Source organism: Lynx rufus, unplaced genomic scaffold, assembly GCF_022079265.1.
Source record: "Lynx rufus isolate CCGP_SWC_20201006 ecotype Redwood Valley unplaced genomic scaffold, mLynRuf1.p SCAF_4, whole genome shotgun sequence".
NCBI classification, from domain to species: domain Eukaryota; kingdom Metazoa; phylum Chordata; class Mammalia; order Carnivora; family Felidae; genus Lynx; species Lynx rufus.
In genome coordinates, this window is record NW_025814856.1 from 131,768,227 (window position 1) to 131,786,878 (window position 18,652).

The 18,652-nt window shown below is 37.4% G+C and overlaps 1 protein-coding gene across 2 annotated transcripts in view; it reads left to right on the plus strand.

The window, feature by feature from the left end:
* The window catches only part of ZNF277 (zinc finger protein 277), a 113,104-nt gene that overhangs the window by 51,800 nt on the left and 42,652 nt on the right, over positions 1-18,652 (plus strand). The window contains exon 2 of one of the 2 annotated variants that reach the window (XM_047095794.1): positions 15,406-15,607. In XM_047095794.1, coding sequence (XP_046951750.1) covers positions 15,406-15,607 — 202 coding nt within the window. The remainder of the gene's footprint in view (positions 1-15,405; positions 15,608-18,652) is intronic. The other variant, XM_047095795.1, reaches the window with a different exon arrangement.

An 18,652-nucleotide genomic window follows, 5' to 3' on the forward strand; every position in this document is an offset into this window, starting at 1 on the left:
ACAATTGAAAGTTGGTAGAATTAGGACATAGGAACGGAAAAGTTCTTGGCCTCTGTAACTTAATCATTAAAACTGAGGTTTAGTGCCCTAGTGAGTATTTACAGTTCTCAAGCAGGAGTGAAGTGTATAGCTAATGCAGGAATGTTAGGAGTTTGTAGTGGGCAAGTCCTAGATCAAGAGCAGGAGATCTGAGTTTTGATCCTGGCACCAATCTATTAGCTTTGTCCTAACCTCCCTCTAATTGTCAGCCTCTTTGAATTTGAAATATGTATAATAATGTCTGCTTCTCCTTGTTTACATAATTTTAGGAAGATCAAACTAAATAATCTATAATTTACATAATTTAAACCAGCGTAATGCTAACTTTTCAGGCACAATAATGATCATTATGTAAATATCACCAGTATTCTTTAAGTTATGTACCTAAAATGGTACTGCTTTGGTGACTTCAGAGTAGGTTTCTTTATAAAATAGACTGCTGTAGTAACTACAGGTTTGTGGAATTTAACTCTTCCTCGTGCGTTGTTGTTTTTTTTGAGCCATTTTCTTGGAGGAAGTGAGTTTTGAGTTTTTTTACTTTAAGAAATATTTTTGTAATGGAGAAAATATAAAAATTAGGATCTTTAAAAATACTTCCTTATAGTGTCAACATTGCCAACATTCATGAAGTTCGTTGGTTAATTTGTTTAAAAGGTCACTTTTATTTTATTTTGTCTTTTATTTTTTATTTTTTTGGTTTCAGGAGTAGAATTTAGGTATTCATCACTTACATATAACACGCAGTACTCATCACAAGTGCCCTCCTTATTGCCCATCACCCATTTAACCCATCCCCCACCCACCTATCTTCCAACAATCTTCGGTTTGTTCTCTTTTTTTTTTTTTTTTTCCAACGTTTATTTATTTTTGGGACAGAGAGAGACAGAGCATGAACGGGGGAGGGGCAGAGAGAGAGGGAAACACAGAATCGGAAGCAGGCTCCAGGCTCTGAGCCATCAGCCCAGAGCCTGACGCGGGGCTCGAACTCGCGGAGCGTGAGATCGTGACCTGGCTGAAGTCGGACGCTTAACCGACTGCGCCACCCAGGCGCCCCTGTTCTCTGTCTTTAAGAGTCTCTTATGGTTTGCCTCCCTCTTTTTTTCCTTCCCCTATGTTCATCTGTTTTGTTTCTTAAATTCCACATATAAGTGAAGTCATATGGTATTGTTTTTCTCTGATTTATTTCACGTAGCATAATACACTGTAGCTCCATCCATGTTGTTAGAAATGGCAAGATTTCATTCTTTTTGATGGCTAAGTAATATTCCAGTGTGTGTGTGTGTGTGTGTGTGTGTGTGTGTGTGTGTGTACACACACATCTTCCTTATCTTCTTATCCATTCATCAGTTGATAGATATTTGGGCTCTTTCCATAATTTGGTTATTGTTGATAATGCTGCTATAAAGATAAGGGTGCATGTACCCCTTTGAATCTGTATCTTTGTATCCTTTTGAGAAATACCTAGTAGTGCAATAGGGGGGTCATAGGGTGGTTCTATTTTTAACTTTCTGAGAAACCTCCATATTGTTTTTCAGAATGGCTGCACAAGTTTGCATTCCCACCAACAGTGCAAGAAGGTTCCCCTTTCTCCACACCCTCGCCAACATCTGTTATTTCCTGAGTTGTTTATTTTAGCCATTCTGACAGGTGTGAGGTGGTATCTCATCATGGTTTTGATTTGTATTTCCCTAATGATGAGGGAGCATCTTTTCATGCGTCTCTTAGCTATCTGGATGTCTTCTTTGGAAAAGTGTCTATTAATGTCTTCTGCCCATTTCTTCACTGGATTACTTATTATGAGTTTCCTGAGTTCTGTATAGATTTCAGGTACTAACCCTTTGTCAGATATTACATTTGCAAATATCTTCTTTCATTCCATAGGTTCCCTTTAGTTTTGTTTTTTGTTTCCTTCCCTATGCAGAAGCTTTCTATCCTGATGTAGTCCCAGTGGTTCATTTCTGCTTTTGTTTTCCTTGCCTCCAGTGACATGTTTAGTAAGAAGTTGTTCCAGATGAGGTCAAAGACGTTGCTGCCTGTGTTCTCCTCTAGGATTTCAGTGGTTTCCTGTCCCACATTTAGGTCTTTCATCCATTTTCAATTTATTTTGTGTATGGTGTAAAAAGTGGTCCAGGTTCTTTTTTTTTTTTTTTTTTTTTTTTGTATGTTATGTCCAGTTTTCCCAACACCATCTGTTGAAGAAACTGCCTTTATTCCATTGGATATTCTTTTCTGCTTTGTCGAAGATTATTGACCATATAGTTGTGGGTCCATTTCTAGGTTTTCTATTCTGTTCCATTGATCTATGTGTCTGTTTTTCTGCCAGTACCATACTGTCTTGATGACTACAACTTTGTAATATAGCTTGGTCTGGAATTATGATGCCTCCAGCTTTCCTTTTCTTTTTCAAGATTGCTTTGGCTATTTGGGGTCTTTTGTGGTTCCATACAAATTTTAGGATTGTTTGTTCTAGCTCTGTGAAATATACTGGTGTTATTTTGATAGGGATTGCATTAAATGTGTAGAATGTTTTGGGTTGAGTACAAACATTTTAACAGTATTTTTCCAGCCCATGAGCATGGAATGTTTTAATGTTTTTCCATTTCTTTGTGTCCTCTTCAGTTTCTTTCATAAGTGTTCTATAGTGTTCAGACTACAGATCTTTTACCTCTTTGGTTAGGTTTATTCCCAGGTATTCTATGGGTTTTGGTTCAGTTGTCAATAGGATCAATTACGATTTCTCTTTTTGCTGTTTCATTATTGGTGTATATAATGCAACAGATTTCTGTATGTTGATTTTGTGTCCTGAAACTTTGCTGAATTCATATATCAATTCTAGCAATTTTTTGGTGGACTCTTATGTTTTCTTCAGAGAGTATCATGTCGCCTGCAAACAGTGAAAGTTTGACTTGTTCCTTGCCAGTTTGGATGCCTTTTATTTCTTTTTGTTGTCTGATTGCTGAGGCTAGGACTTCCAGTATTATGGTAAATTAACAGTGGAGAGTGAACATCTCTGTCTTGTTCCTGAGTATAGAAGAAAAGCTCTCTTTTTCCCCATTGAGGATGATACTAGCTGTGGGTCTTTCACATATGGCCTTTATAATGTTTAGGTATGTTCCCTCTATCCCTACTTTGTTGGGGATTTTTACCAAGAAAGGGTACTCTACTTTGTCAAGTGCTGTTTCTTCATCTATTGAGAGGATCATATTGTCCTTATCCTTTCTTTTATTAATGTGATATATAACATTGATTTGCAAATATCAAACCATGCTTGCAGCCGAGGAATAAATCCCACTTAATTGTGGTGAATAATTCTTTTAGTGTATTATTGGATTCAATTTGCTAGTATCTTGTTGAGAATTTTTGTGTCCATGTTCATCAGGGATATTAGCCTATAATTCTCCTTTTTAGTGGGGTCTTTGGTTTTAGAATCAAGGTAATGCTAGCTTCATAGGGTAAGTTTAGAAGCTTTCCTTTCACTTCTATTTTTTTGGAACAGTTTGAGAAGAATAAGCATTAACTCTTTTTCAGAGTTTGGTAGAATTCCCCCTGGGAAGCCATCCGGCCCTGGACTTTTGTTTGTTGGGAGATTTTTGTTTACTGATTTAATTTCTTTGCTGGTTATGGGTCTGTTCAAATTTTCTATTTCTTCCTGTTTACCTTTTGGTATTTTTTTATTAATTTTTTTAATGTTCATTTATTTTTGAGAGGGAGAGAGAGAAACACGAATAGGGGAGGAGCAGAGAGAGAGGGAGACACAGAATCTGAAGCAGGCTCCAGGCTCTGAGCTGTCCGCACAGAGCCTGAAGCGGGGCTCAAATGTGAGATCACGACCTGAGCCGAAGTCGGACGGTTAACTGACTGAACCACCCAGGCGCCCCAGTTTGGGTATTTTATATCTTTCTGGGAATTTATCTATTTCTTCCAGTTTGCCCAATTTGTTGACATATAATTTTTCACAACCTTCTCTTACAGTTCTTTATATTTCTGTGGTATTGGTTGTGATCTCTCCTCTTTCATTCTTGATTTTGAGTCCTTTTTTCTTGTTGATAAATCTGGCTAGGGGGTTTTCAATTTATTAATTCTTTCAAAGAACAAGCTCCTAGTTGCATTGATCTGTTTTACTGGGGTTTTTTTGTTGTTGTTTCTATAGCATTTATTTCTGCTCTAATGTTTATTTCCCTTCTGCTGGCCTTAGGCTTCATTTACTGTCCCTTTTCTAGCTCCTTTAGGTGTAAGGTTAGGTTGTATGTTTGAGGTGAAAAAGTCTTGTGGTAGACCTGTATTGCTGTATACTTCTCTCTTCTGAAGAGACTGTCGTGTTTTCATTTTCATTTGCTTCGATGTATTTATTTATTCTTTAATTTCCTGATTATCCTATTCTTTAGTAGGGTGTTCTTTAACTTCCACGTATTGGTGATCTTTCCAAATTTTTTCTTGTGGTTGACTTCAAGTTTCATAGCATTGTCTTCTGAAAGTATGTATGGTATGATCCCAGTGTTTTTGTACTTGTTGAGGCCTGACCCAGTGTGTGATCTGTTCTGGAGAATGTTCCATGTGCACTCAGAAAGAATGTGTATTCTCCTGCTTTAGGATGAAATATTCTTAATATATCTGTTAAGTCCATCTGGTCCAGTGTGTCATTCAAAGCCATTGTTTGCTTTCAATTTTCTGCTTAGATGGTCTGTCCATTACTGTAAGTGGGGTGTTAAAGTCCCCACTGTTAATTGTGTTGTTATTGATGAGTCTCTTTATGTTGTTATTAATTGACATTTATTTGGGTGTTTCACGTTGGGGGCATAAATATTTACAGTTGTTAGATCTTCTTGTTGGATAGACTCCTTTATTATGCTATAGTGCCCTTCTTCATCTCTTGTTACAGTCTTTGATTTAAAATCTAATTTGTCTGATTTAAGTATGGCTATTCTGGCTTTCTTTTGATGTCCATTAGCATGATAAGTGGTTCTCCATCCCCTCACTTTCAACATGCAGATGTCTTTAGGTCTAAAATGAGTCTCTTCTAGACAACATATACATGGATCTTGGGGTTTTTTTATCCGTTCTGATACCCTGTGTCTTTTGATTGGAGCATTTAGTCCATTTACATTCAGGGTGCTTATTAATTAATAGATATGAATTTAGTGTCATTGTATTACCTGTAAAGTTGGTGTTTCTGGAGATTTTCTCTGTTCCTTTCTAGTCTTTGTTGTTTTCAGTCTTTCTTTTCCACTCAATGAATCCCCTTTAATATTTCTTGACGGGCTGGTTTAGTGGTCATGAACTTCTTTGGTTTTTGTTTGTTTGGGAAACTCTTCATCTCTCCTTCTATTTTGAATAACAGCCTTGCTGGAGTAAGTATTTTTGGCTGCATATTTTTACCATTTAGCAAGTTGAATATATCATGCCACTCCCTTCTGGCCTGCCAAGTTTCTGCGGACAGATCTGCTGCTATACTTATTTTGTCTTCCATTGTAGGTTAGGGATTTCTTTTTCCTTGCTGCTTTCAGAATTCTTTCCTTACCTCTGTATTTTGCAAATTTTACTATGATATGTCTTGCTGTTGGCCTGCTTTATTGATTGTGGTGGGAGTTCTCTGTCCCTCCTGGGTTTGGATATTTGTTTCCTTCCCCAGATTAGGGAAGTTTTCAGCTATAATTTGCTCAAATAAAGCTTCTACCCTCTTTTCGTTCCCTTCTTCTAGGACTACTGTGATATGAATATTATTATGCTTTATGGAGTCAGTGAGTTCCCCAAGTCTACATTTGTTATCCAGTATTTTTCTTTCCCTCTTCTTTTCAGCTTCATTATTTTCTATAATCTTATCTTCTATATCACTTATTCATTCCTCTCATTCTTCCATTTTTGTGGTCATTACATCCAGTCAGTTTTACATCTCTGTTGCAGCATTTTTTATTTCAGCCTCACTAGTTTTTAAGTCTTTAATCTCTGAGGTAAGGGACTCCCTGGTGTTTTCTATGCTAGTCTCAAGCCCAGCTACTATCTTAATGATTGTTGTTTTAAATTCTGGTTCAGGCATATTACTTATATCTGTTTTGATTAGATCCCTGGCTGTGACCTCTTCTTGTTGTTTCTTTTGAAGTGAATACCTCCATCTTGGCATTATGTCTAGTCTGTGTCTTCAGGAAACACAGTTGATATTTGCTTATAGATTTTGTATCCTGCAAGTTGCCTGAATTTGTTTATTAGTTATAAGCAATGGTGTGTGTGTGTGTGTGTGTGTGTGTGTGTGTGTGTGTAAAATCTTTGGTAGACTATATATAAAATCATGACATCTGCAAACAGATGGTTTTACTTTTTCTCTGATTTGGATGCCTTTTATTTTTTCTTGCCTAATTACTCTTGCTAGAACATCCAGTATTCTGTTAAATAGAAGTGGCAAAAGTGAGCATCCTTGTCTTCTTACTGATCTTGAGGGAAAGTTTTCAGTTTTTCACAGTCGAATATGTTGTTAACTGTGAGCTTTTCATATAGTCTTCTTTATGTTGGGGAAGTGTTTGTCTTTTCCTAATTTGTTGAGTATTTTTATCATGAAAGGATGTTGAATTTTGTCCAATTCTTTTTCTGCATCTATTAAGATGATCATGTGATTTTTATCTTTCATTCTGCTAATGTGGTGTATTGTATTGATTTGATATTCATATACTGAACCATTCTTGCCTCCCAGGGTTAAGTCCCACTTGGTTATGATGTATAATCCTTTTAATGCGCTGTTGAATTTGGATAGTGTTTTGTTGAGGATTTTGCATGTGTATTCATTGGGGATATTTTATTTTTCTTGTAATGTCTTTGTCTGATTTTGGTCAGGTTTGGGGGTATTCCCTCCTCTTTTATGTTTTGGAGAAGGATTAGCACTACATCTTCTTTAAATGTTTGGTAGATTCTCCTGTGAATTTATCTGTTCCTTAGCTTTTCTTTGTTAGAAGGTTTTTTTTTTATTACTGATTCAATCACTTCATAAGTCTATTCGGATTTTCTATTTCTTCATGGTTCAGTTTTGACAGGTTGTATGTTTCTAGGAATTTATCCATTTCTTCTAAGTTACCGAATTTGCTGGCATATTATTATTCATGGCCATTTCCTGTGATCCTTGTATTTCTGTGGTATCAGTTATAATTTCCCCTTCTTTCATACCTGATTTTGAGTCTTTTCTCTTTTTTTCTTAGTCTAGCTAAAGGTGTGTCAATTTTGTTTACTTTTTCAAAACAACTCTTAATTTTGTTAATTTTTTTCTATTCTTTATTTCATTCTGTCCTTCTTTATTATTTCCTCCCTTATGCTACCATTGAGCTTAGTTCTTCTTTGAGTAATTCCTTGAGTTACAGAGTTAGGTTGTTTATGAGATCTTTCTTCCTTTTAACTTATTTGCTGCTCTAAGCTTCCCTATTAGTCCTATTTTTTGCGGCATCCTGTAAGTTTGTTGCATTTTCATTTTATTAAGATTTGTTTTGTGACCTTATATGTTATATTACTTCCTTAATTAAAGACCTTCTGAATCTCCTCACCACTTCCAAATTTAAATATAAATCTTTGGACCAGCATTAAGGTGCACCAACATGTGATCCATCTACTCTTGCTGCCTTTTCCTACGTACACTCTAGCACTAATTGGACTATTTTGATTTTTTAACTATCTATATATATACTTGCTGGAATTCTTTACCATTTCAAGAAGACTCCATGAAGATTCTCTTTCATTTATCCTGATTTGAGGTTTTTTCCTTCCATATCCCTTAACCCTCAACTTTGCATATGTTGAATAGTATTATAATTATTTGTATAGTTGTCTCATATTTTCCTCTAGACTAACAGTTTCTTCAGGATAGGGATTCTATATTAATAATCTTTGTAGTTTTGATAGTGTCTAGCATACACTTTGTGCATAGCAGGTGATCACTTTTTAAATGATAAATGTAATCAAAATTTTTCATCTTAAAATGTCAAGACTTAGTAGCCAAATAAAATTATACTTGCTTTATTTCTTTCTCTTAATTTTATCTGTCACAGTCACATTGAGTAACTTGTCAGAAGACATGCTTTTTATTTCAAAAATTTTCAGTGTTAGGGAAAGTTGGTTGTAGAGAAAAATCTCTCATAGTTTTTCTTTTTGTATATTTTCTTTCAAGCCTTGTACTTATATGTGGGTGTATGTACATGTATGTTTGTGTGTGTGTGAGGAATTGTGTGCAGTTCATTGTGGATTAAGCTCTTTTTAATAAATTTCAAACATGTTTTACAATATTTCTCCATTGTCTTCATAATTGTCATTTAGCACGTGCATAATACACAGCACATACATGCCATATTTTAAAGAACTGCTTTTCATTTGCATGACGCCTAGGTGGTTTCTATTACTTTGCTTTATAGGTGATGTTGTAATAACATTTTTACAGGTTTTTGCTTGTGTTAAATTAGCTCCTTAAATTTCTAGGCAAAGCGCTTATTAGGTTTAAGGGTTGAATGTGTTTATAACCCTGTTTCCATACCAAAGGCTGTGGCAAACCTGCCAGCTATATTTGAGGGTACTAATTCAGCACACCTTCATCAGCAGTCTCAGTGGTGTCAAGAATGTATAACAATGCTCACCTAAGTTCATCTCCCTTTCCCGTATTCCCCTAGTCTTAGTGCTTGTATAGTAAATTAATTTTTTAAATATCAGGCCACAATAATTTACATAATAAATTATTAGCCCAAGGGTATTTACATAAGGGTCTTATGTTCTTACTCTGAGCTTTAGAGATAGATTGCGGTTAAGAAGACTAAACCAATCTTTTCCATTTTCCAAATGCATCTGTTAGGGGGCACACTCTTAGAAATTAAGGGACAGACTTACTTAGGAAGTAGAAAGCCATGTTTTTAGTTTAAGTGAGAAGTACCCTCAAGAACTTAGAAATAAAAGTTACTTCTTAAGTTTTACTTCCAGAATAAAACTAAGATACAATAAATGAGTAGGCATTGGAGTCCTATGGAAAGATATGTTCTAATCAAAAGCTTAGAGAACAGGCGTGAAAATATCCAGAGTTGATAAGATACTAAAGAAAATTATCATCAAAGAAATTACACTAATATAATAAAGGACAACTGTAGGGGCGCCTGGGTGGCGCAGTCGGTTAAGCGTCCGACTTCAGCCAGGTCACGATCTCGCGGTCCGTGAGTTCGAGACCCGCGTCGGGCTCTGGGCTGATGGCTCAGAGCTTGGAGCCTGTTTCTGATTCTGTGTCTCCCTCTCTCTCTGCCCCTCCCCCGTTCATGCTCTGTCTCTCTCTGTCCCAAAAATAAATAAACGTTGAAAAAAAAAATTTTTTTTAAAAATTTAAAAAAAAAGGACAACTGTAAAGGAAATGGGTTTTTTTTTTTTTTTTTGAAATTAGGAGCTTGTTTATAGCAAGTTAAAACTACAAAAACTACAAAAACCCTGCCCATCTTCATATTCCAATTTTTATAATGATTATCAATTAGATTATCAGAGTGTGATAAGAGTCACAACTAAACTTATTTGATCTGGGTCAAGTTTATCACCAAATTATCGCTTTATATTTTTTTCAGGGTTTTAGCAGTGATATTATGGTGGTGTACACAGCAAAGTGTGGGTACTTCCTTAAAGGAGGAGTGATGTGTGAGGTGTTCTCCAATTCCCCATGAAGGAAGGCTGAAAGCCTGCTCATCAATTATTTGTTGATATGGGCTTTTCTTTCTCATTTGACTTAAGGAGGACAGAAACCTCAGAAGCTTCTTCTTTATCCTTCAAAGCACCAGCAGCTTTTATCTATTTGGCAGGAATGATACACTATAAAGTCTAGGGTTGTCATTTTAACACTTAGATAAAATATGAATTCATGACTGGTTTGTTCCCTAAATAGAACCTTACTACTCAAAGTATGATTGTGGATAAGCAGACTGACATCACCTGGAAACTCAGACATGCAGAATTTCAAGACTTTTTACCTCCTAGACCTACTTTGTTAGTTCATGTCCTCCAAGAAGCACACAGCAAGATGGGATTTGACATGTAAGAGATTTGGGGAGAAGACACCAGAGGACGGAAAAGGGAGAGAGTGCTGGAGAAGGTAGCAATGTAGGTCTGACCCCTGTGAAGGAAAGAGGGAAGGAAGGGCAGTGGAGTAGTCTCAGACGGCAACACAGTTGTAAGTAAGCACAGTTCTGGCAAGCTGCTGAGAGTCCTCAGCCACTGTCATATGTCAGTGAAATTCTCTCTCTCACAGGAATGAGCCTGCGTTACCATTTCTGCTGGCTCTAATCATTTACTGAGAGCAGCATGTGGAAAGCTTGGCTTCAGTGCAAGTAGGATTTCAGAGCACAGCACCTGAGACTATATTTCAATTATGCTCATAGTGACAGGAGATTGGATTGGCATGTTTCCCCAGTCACCACACCTCCTGAATCAGGATCTACACTTTAACAAAGTCTCCAGGTGAATTATAAGCATGTTAAAAGTTTGAGAAGCATGATCTTAGAATAATAATGTGGTTCTTTGAGGATCTTAGCCAGAGTCAATAAAATTGTTCACAATCAGCATAGGATCTCCTCAAAAATTCAGCTCTCTTGAGATGGTATTTTTCACAGTTCATTTAAACAGAGTTGCTGTTCAAAGTGAGAACTAGAGCAGATAATTTGTTGTTGTTAATTTGTAACAAATGTGTGAAGCAGATATGGGGCCAGAATTTTCAAGATGCTTTGCCTCTTTGCTGAAAGGAGCTAGATAGAGTTTATTTCCTTTTGCCTTTTCGAGTTCAAGGTCACTGTAGCAAAAAAAAAATCTATATTTCTGTATTTATTTTTTTACCACATGGTAAGGTGTAACTATGATTCTTATGATGACAGCTAGAAATAAACAACCTGTTAGACAAATCATACTAAGTTGTTTATGCTGACACAGTGCTTAGAGTTTGAGAGGCTCTCTTTAGGACAGAATACGCTATCAAGTAAGCTTTGCCACCAGGCCCTGTTCCTGATTTACAGACTTGCTGTGAGTTCAAAATACCCATACTCTAATGTATGATCAGGATGTCCACAATCCCTTTGGAATCATTCCTTGAACCATTGATCCCCAGACTTGAGTTTAGGAATTACTGCTCGGTAAAAGTTATATTTCGTCAGTCTAACAATAAGGCCTTGAAATCATTACTTTTTAAAAAGCACTCCAGATTTGGAAACCATTGCTCTAAAGTAAAATATATACTTGAGTTCAGGCCTTTGCTATAGAAACATCCTCTGCCAGAGTGGTATCACTTACTCTGCGTTCCAAATGCAACTTGTCTCTGTTTACTGGTAAGCATGGGTGAAAAATAAAAAAGGAAGTTAAAAATCCCTAAATAAACCTCACATACTTTTATTACACTCAGTAATACTTGTTATTAGAATTTAGTATAATTTTTACATCATTATTTATTACCAGTGGGTTCATTATACCAAGGCCCACAGTACTAAAGATTTGGCTATAATTGTTCTGGACTGCTCTCAATCTGAGGCAGAAGAAGTTCCCCTAAATACAGACAGCCACAGGTGTTCCCTGAAATAGAACTTACCTGAAAGCTGAGTCAAAGGTATAACTCTAGTTTTAGGTATCTCTGGTCTTATTCATTTTTTCAAGCACATATCAAATACCATGTACGTTTCAGGGACTATAGTGTACACCAGAGATATGAAAACAAGATTTAGTCCTTGACCTGAGGTGTTACCATACTACCCGAGGGGCACAGATATACATGTAAATAATTAATTGTAATAGGGATATTTGCTATTGTTGGGCATGGAGAGATGGAGTGAGTCAAACCCTCAAGAGGACTGGAGGAGGAGGGTTGCTGGCAAACAAAGAAAATAACGTAAATGCATCACATGAGACTCCAGTCACTCCTGCCCTTGTCCAAAATCCATGTCAGGAATGTTTAACTTTGGAGCAGATTACCTGAGCTCTTCTAAAGCTTTACTCATTATCTGTCCTTCTCACAGAACAAAAAAGTGCCTCTACACATGCATTCCTAAAGTGGTGATTGGTGCCCGTCATTCATACAGCCTCCCCTGCCGGAATCTTAAAAGGCATCCCAGGCTTCTTCACTCCCTCTGGCCAACCAGTAATCAAGAACTGTCGCTGCAATCTCTGCATCCTCCCCTCTCTCCATTCCCTCCAAGCACTGCTAACATGGCTGCCTCCAACCTGGACACTGCAGTAGTCTCCCAACTGCCAGTCTCCCCATCTGGAGACTTATGTCTCACAACCCATTCTCCCCAAATCAGTGTAAACATAGGAGTGGCTCTACTTCCTACAGGAAAACGTCCAACTTCCTCAGTGTTACGTGTAGGGTAAGAGTGCTCATGCTTAAGCCAGACCGCTTGGATTCAAATCCCCGCTCCACCATTTACTAGCTGTCTGGGGAAAGTCACTTAGTCTCTAAGTGCCTCAGTTTTTTCAACTATAAAATAGGAAAAGAAATGGAAGCTCTGTCATAGGGTTATTGTGAAGGTTAATTGCGTTAATAATGTACATGTAAAGGGCTTAACAGTGCCTGGCACAGAATTAACCCACAGTGGCAGTGGCAGTCATGATGCAGTAACACAGTGTGCATGCCAGGTAATTAAAGATGACCAGGACTCATCTTGCCTTCCAGCGATTAACAGTCTGAAGTGGGGAAAGAAAGACATAGGTAAACAAACTACTTCTTTTGATCACTGCTGTCGTAAATTTGAACATGATGCTAAATGATTAAGGAGTCAGGACTAAAATCTTGTCCAAAAATGTTCTATTAAAATTTTTATTCTCTGAATTACATAGTAACTCGAGTTCCCAGATATGACTTAGTATCTCCTAAACCACAGGTTCCTCATACATGAAATTCGCATACTTACGATTTTGTTCCTGTATGCCTTTACAGTAACCACACGCTGTTTGGTTCTACCATGTATGAACATTTAGTTTCATTCTCTTAGAAATAATTTGAAGAAAGAGAAACTGGGCCTTGAACATACAAAAGGGAGGAGGAATGAACCTCGGAAGAAGATTAGAGAGTTTGTACTGAAACATTAGGAAAGAATACAGTGACAGAGATAAACTGTACCCAGTGGTTTTTGGAGGATGTGGGCTACTGAGATTTGTGTAAGAGTTGCTGGTGGAACTAGTATCAGGGACACGGCAGGACACTGGCAGAATGCATAGATTCAGCGTGACTTATAAATACGTACCAATTCAAAAAGGCACTGAATATACACATTACAGAAAAACACAGATTTGGGGAAAATGCCTTTTGGAACTAGAGGCAGAATAATGTCGTGTTTTAATTTAGGCTTAACTTGCTATGTGTGTTTAGGCCACTTGATTTAACTTTTCTGAGTAATCTGATCTGGAAGATGAGGGTTATAATAGTACCAACTGAATAAGGTAGCGAGAATTAATTGAGAAAATGCCCTGAAGCCCTTTGCTAGGGTAGTTTACAAATATCAGATACCTAGTAATGTTAGCTCTTGCTATTGGTGATGATTAATACATTGTTTTCTGCAATCAGGCAAAATGAATTTACACATATCATTCAAATTTGGGGAGAAGGGTGTAAGACAGTACCTGTTATTTTCTAGATGGTATGTAATGTTTACTAATGGTACCTCTATTTAGAATATATGCTGTCTTTTGTTGTCCTGTTCTAGTGGATGTAAAATACAGAGTTTCATTTGTTTATTACCTATTTCTCTTTCCCTGTCTTATTTTTAGCATGAGAGTTAAGTTCCTACAGAATTTAACCTACAACTGAAGGATATAACCTACAACTGAAGAACTGTAGAAGTTCAGAACTCCTTGCTTCCATTATGTAATTTAATAAATATAATTGTTGGTAACATCACTTTTGTTAATATTGCTTCTAAAGTGCTTATACGTTTTTAAAGATTCTCTCCGTTGTCATGTATACCCTATTTCCACCTTTTCTGGTATTAAATAATTTTATGGAACTAACATAAAAATTTAATTTAGCATACTTTAATATGAGCAGAGTATTGTGAGTGATGTATTAGAGGACATGTCCGTTGGGACACCTTCCCACTCCAGCTCAGTTGACTCTTCTGTCCCCATGCTCCCATAGACCCTATACATTTTCCGTCTCTCTCTCTTTATTCTTTAAACTTATTTGTACCGTCTAACAAATTGCAATCACTTTAGCCTTGATGATAAGAATCATGTCATGCAACGTTAAGCAGAAAAGACCAGCACTCAGTAGATACTCAGCTGATTTTCGTTAAGTGAGTGAATGAATGCTTGTCCAGTTCTCAGGCCATGGTCAGCAGTGCAACATTAACTGATTCAGTGAATTATGCAATTAAGAAGGCCGTTAGAAACAAGTTAAAGTAAGATAAAAACAAGAAATAAAATTAACAGTAAGATAATTCCAAAGGCTTTTCTGTGGTATAACTGTCTTTCTTTATGAAGGTTTCCTGCCCTTCCTCAGATGCTAAATGTCTTATGCTAGTTGCCCAGTTACTAACTACTCAATTGCCAGCTAAAGGTGACCGATCCAGTCTTTCCCCCTGGAGCATTGAAGAGGGCTCCTGACACACCTGGCGGTGGTTTGAGGCATGAGTTCAGAGCTATAGATCTTACACAGCTCACCTCTCAAAGATACCATAGGTGATGTTAGGAAAATGAATAATATACACAGAAAAAAATGTTTACCGTGTATGTCTAGTAAATGATCACTCATCTCTTTGTTCATAAGAACTTGAATTAAGATACATAATTGTGTAACAGGCGAATGGTAGACATAAATCAACATCAAAAATTACCACCTGGGCCACCCAGCACATGCTATGTCAACCCAATGTGAGAGCTGTCTTCTTTGCACGTGACAGATAATCAAACAGGAAAGAGTTTGCAGGTGCAACAGGAAGCAGCTTAAAAGACTGGCCTGGTATCATCTGGAGCCTCAGAATATACCATTTACTTCCCATAGTGTGATGACTATCAGCCATAGGTCACAATTGGGCCATAGAACCTTAACCCAGCATGTTGCAGCCTTCCCCTTGCAAGTACCCCCGGAATTGCTGCCGCTGGCCAGTGTCCAAGAATGCCTGAACAGCTGCTCTGACAAATGGGTTTCCCCCATTCAAGCCGGCAAATGGGGAGTTGGAGCTGCTTTGCACAACTCCCTGCCTCTAGGTTGCAGAATCTACTTAAAATGATAATAAAATATCTTGTTCTCTGGCACTGTGGCACTGTGGATTTTTCCTTTTAATGCAGGAGGTAAGAAATCATCCTTCTAAAGAGCTGATTACAGCTTTTTCTTTTTTTTCTTTTCTTTTCTTTTCTTTTTTTTTTTTCTTTTTCCTTGCTTTTGCTTTTTCTCTCTCCCAGACAGTAAGGATTGTATCCTGGAGCCGCTTTCCCTGCCAGAAAGTCCAGGTGGCACCACCGCTTTAGAAGGTTCTCCATCTGTGCCTTGTATTTTCTGTGAAGAACATTTTCCTATGGATGAACAAGACAAACTTCTGAAGCACATGATTATTGAACATAAGATGGTCATAGCTGATGTCAAGTTGGTTGCTGATTTCCAAAGGTAAGTTTTGGTTTTGGCCATAAGAGAATTAAATTCAGTATTCCATAAAGGAAAGACATAACTTATATATAAGCTTATATATAAAATTATTCTTGTGCAAATGTGAAAATTCATATTCTTTTTCAAGCATTGTTGGGAACAGGGATCCTTGGTTGGAGCCTGCGAAGCCAAAAGGATATTGTCCAAAGAACTCTCAGCTTAAGTGCTGTGATGAGCATTTTTCTGGTTTTCTGACAAAAAACAGGAAAAAAGTAGGGGCGGGGGGAGGTCAGTCAATAAACCAAAGGCTTGACATCAGTCGACTGAGGTACTGAGGGGAAGAGGATGAGGATGAAGAACAGAAAGAGGTGAGTGGTTCGGGAACTGCCAACATTGGGCATGTGTGAAATGTAGGAACCTCACCTATATAGCTAGGACCCAAAGTGAGCTAAACTCTAATCTATGAGCACCTGACTTAGAATATCCATACCAACAGACAAGTATTATAAGCATATTTTTTTTCCAGTTCCTAGTTCTTAGAAGAGAAATGCCTTTTCTTAAGCAAATGGAGTGAAGTAGTTTTGTTCATGCTGTTATTAGTTGACACTTTAAAGTCCAAGTTGACATTTGGAAGCGTTTTCCATGTACATGCTATCATGATAGTTAACTGGTTTTGTACAATTACTAAAAGCATACATTTTGTTATAGCTGGCCAGGAACCATTTTTAGATATTCTGCCCTGATTTCTCTACAAAACACTGCAGTAACCCAGATGTTGTAACATCTCTGCATCTGAACTCTGTATCTGCCAGACCACATCATTCCTAGCAAGCAGTTTCTATCTTATGATGGGTCTTGCAAAGCAGCAGCCTATATTATTGAGAGTGGACTATGAAACCAAGCAGGCCTAGAGTTGAACGCAGACTTAGGTGACTTCCTAACCATGTGATGTCCAGCAAACTACTTAACTACTCTAAGCATCAGTTTCCTCATCAGTAAAAGGGGAAAATGCTGACTCACATAAGATTGTTGAGTGTTACATAAAACAGGTGCTTCATATAGCACCAACTAGTACCTGAGACATCTTTTATATCCAATAGATGGTAGCCAAAAATTTTATTCTATTTTTATTACAAAAGATATATTTGAAATGTTAGTTTTCTGCAACTATAGCTTGAGTTTTCAATAGGCATTTATGCTGTTCTGAAACTCTAATTATCATTTGCGAAATAAAACTTTTGAGAAAATGTAATTTAGAATCCTTAACACTTCTAAACTTTGAGAATAAGTTTGTTTTCCAGTTGGAATAGCCAGAAGGCCCACAGGGGTGTTGTTCTCTAACCTTTCATGTTCCTCTCAATTGCCTGGCACCAATACAGAATGTCTGTCGAGTACCTTCTGCATTATTATGGCCACTCAGCATTGCAATTTTTGAATAGATTTTGGTGTTACCTGGTCGGGAAGCAGAGATAGAACAGAATAGCAAAGGGGAATTATGTGCATGATATATGCCACCAGCTGGTTGAATAAACTAATTATTACACAGTTTCAGAGGAAGAACTTCATTCTTCTCATTCTCATTCATTAATCTTTATTTTCAGTTAAAATATTTGTGCTTTTGGGGCGCCTGGGTGGCGCAGTCGGTTAAGCGTCCGACTTCAGCCAGGTCACGATCTCGCGGTCCGGGAGTTCGAGCCCCATGTCGGGCTCTGTGCTGACAGCTCAGAGCCTGGAGCCTGCTTCGGATTCTATGTCTCCCTCTCTCTCTGCCCCTCCCCTGCTCATACTCTGTCTCTCTCTGTCTCAAAAATAAATAAAAACATTAAAAAAATTAAAAAAAAAAATATTTGTGCTTGTGTGTGTGTGTGTGTGTGTGTCCTGGGAGTATTCTTGGAGCTTCCTTATATATATGATATCTAGTTGTATGTAGTCAGATCTGTTGATTTTGTTTTAGATACTGTTTGGGCTAGAAATTTTCAAATTCTTATCAAGCAACCATTGTCAAGACTATCAAATGAAATACTCTCTTTTTGTGTTCATTTATTTGAGAGAGAGGGAGAAAGCGCTTGAGTATGCCTGAGTGCAGAGTAGGGACAGAGAGAATCCCAAGCTGACAGCAGCTCCGGGCTGACCCAGTGTGGGGGTGCTTAGTGAGCCAAAATCTTGAGTCGGACTCTTAACCAACTGAGCCAACCAGGTGCCCTGAGATAATCTTTAAGTCTTGAACCACTCAGCTTCTCTTTGATGTCATCTCTTCTTTTACTCTGCTTTATCATGTAAATGCAAATTCTCCCCCAGGAATTGGAGAAAAATATGGTGATCTACCAGTGATAATTGAGAAACATTAAGGTTTTCTTTCTCCTAAAATCTGTGAGGAATATCTAAATCAGAGTTTGTATTTTCCCTTTGTTCTTATGTATGATAGCTAAGTAGCTATATTTGTACTAATCTCTCTTTTGTATCATTGATACTAATCTCATCAGTGTGTGGACAGGAAAATCAAATTATTTACTAGGTCTCAGACTTAGAAGTCAATAGTTAAATGTTGGAATCGGTCGCCCTCTAAATGCAGTTATGCAATAAAATAGGTGCTTTAATTAAAAAGCAAAAGATACAGGTGCGCCTGGGTGGCTCCGTCAGTTAAGTGTCCAACTTTTGCTCTCGGCTCAGTTCATGATCTCACAGTTCGTGGGTTCATGCCCCACATTGGGCTCTATGCTGACACCATGGAGACTGCTTGGCATTCTCTGTCTCCCTTTCTCTCTGCCCCTCCTCCCCCTCTGTCTCTTTGTCTCTCTCTCAAAATAAATAAACTTTAAAAAAATAGAAAAAGAAAAAATACATAGCTGATATATATAAGTGCTTTCTAAATAAAGTGTGTGGTTAACATGTACTTTAAATTTGGAAACCTAAATTTTCCTTGTCAGCCGTCCTCCTAATAAGTTTCACTCTTGTGGTTAGTTCAAATTGACTAAGAATGTATGTAAATAAACTCTGTTACTTTTAAATATTTTTTAATATATCCAGTCTCCTTTAGATAATACCCTCCTACTATTTAGGGAAACT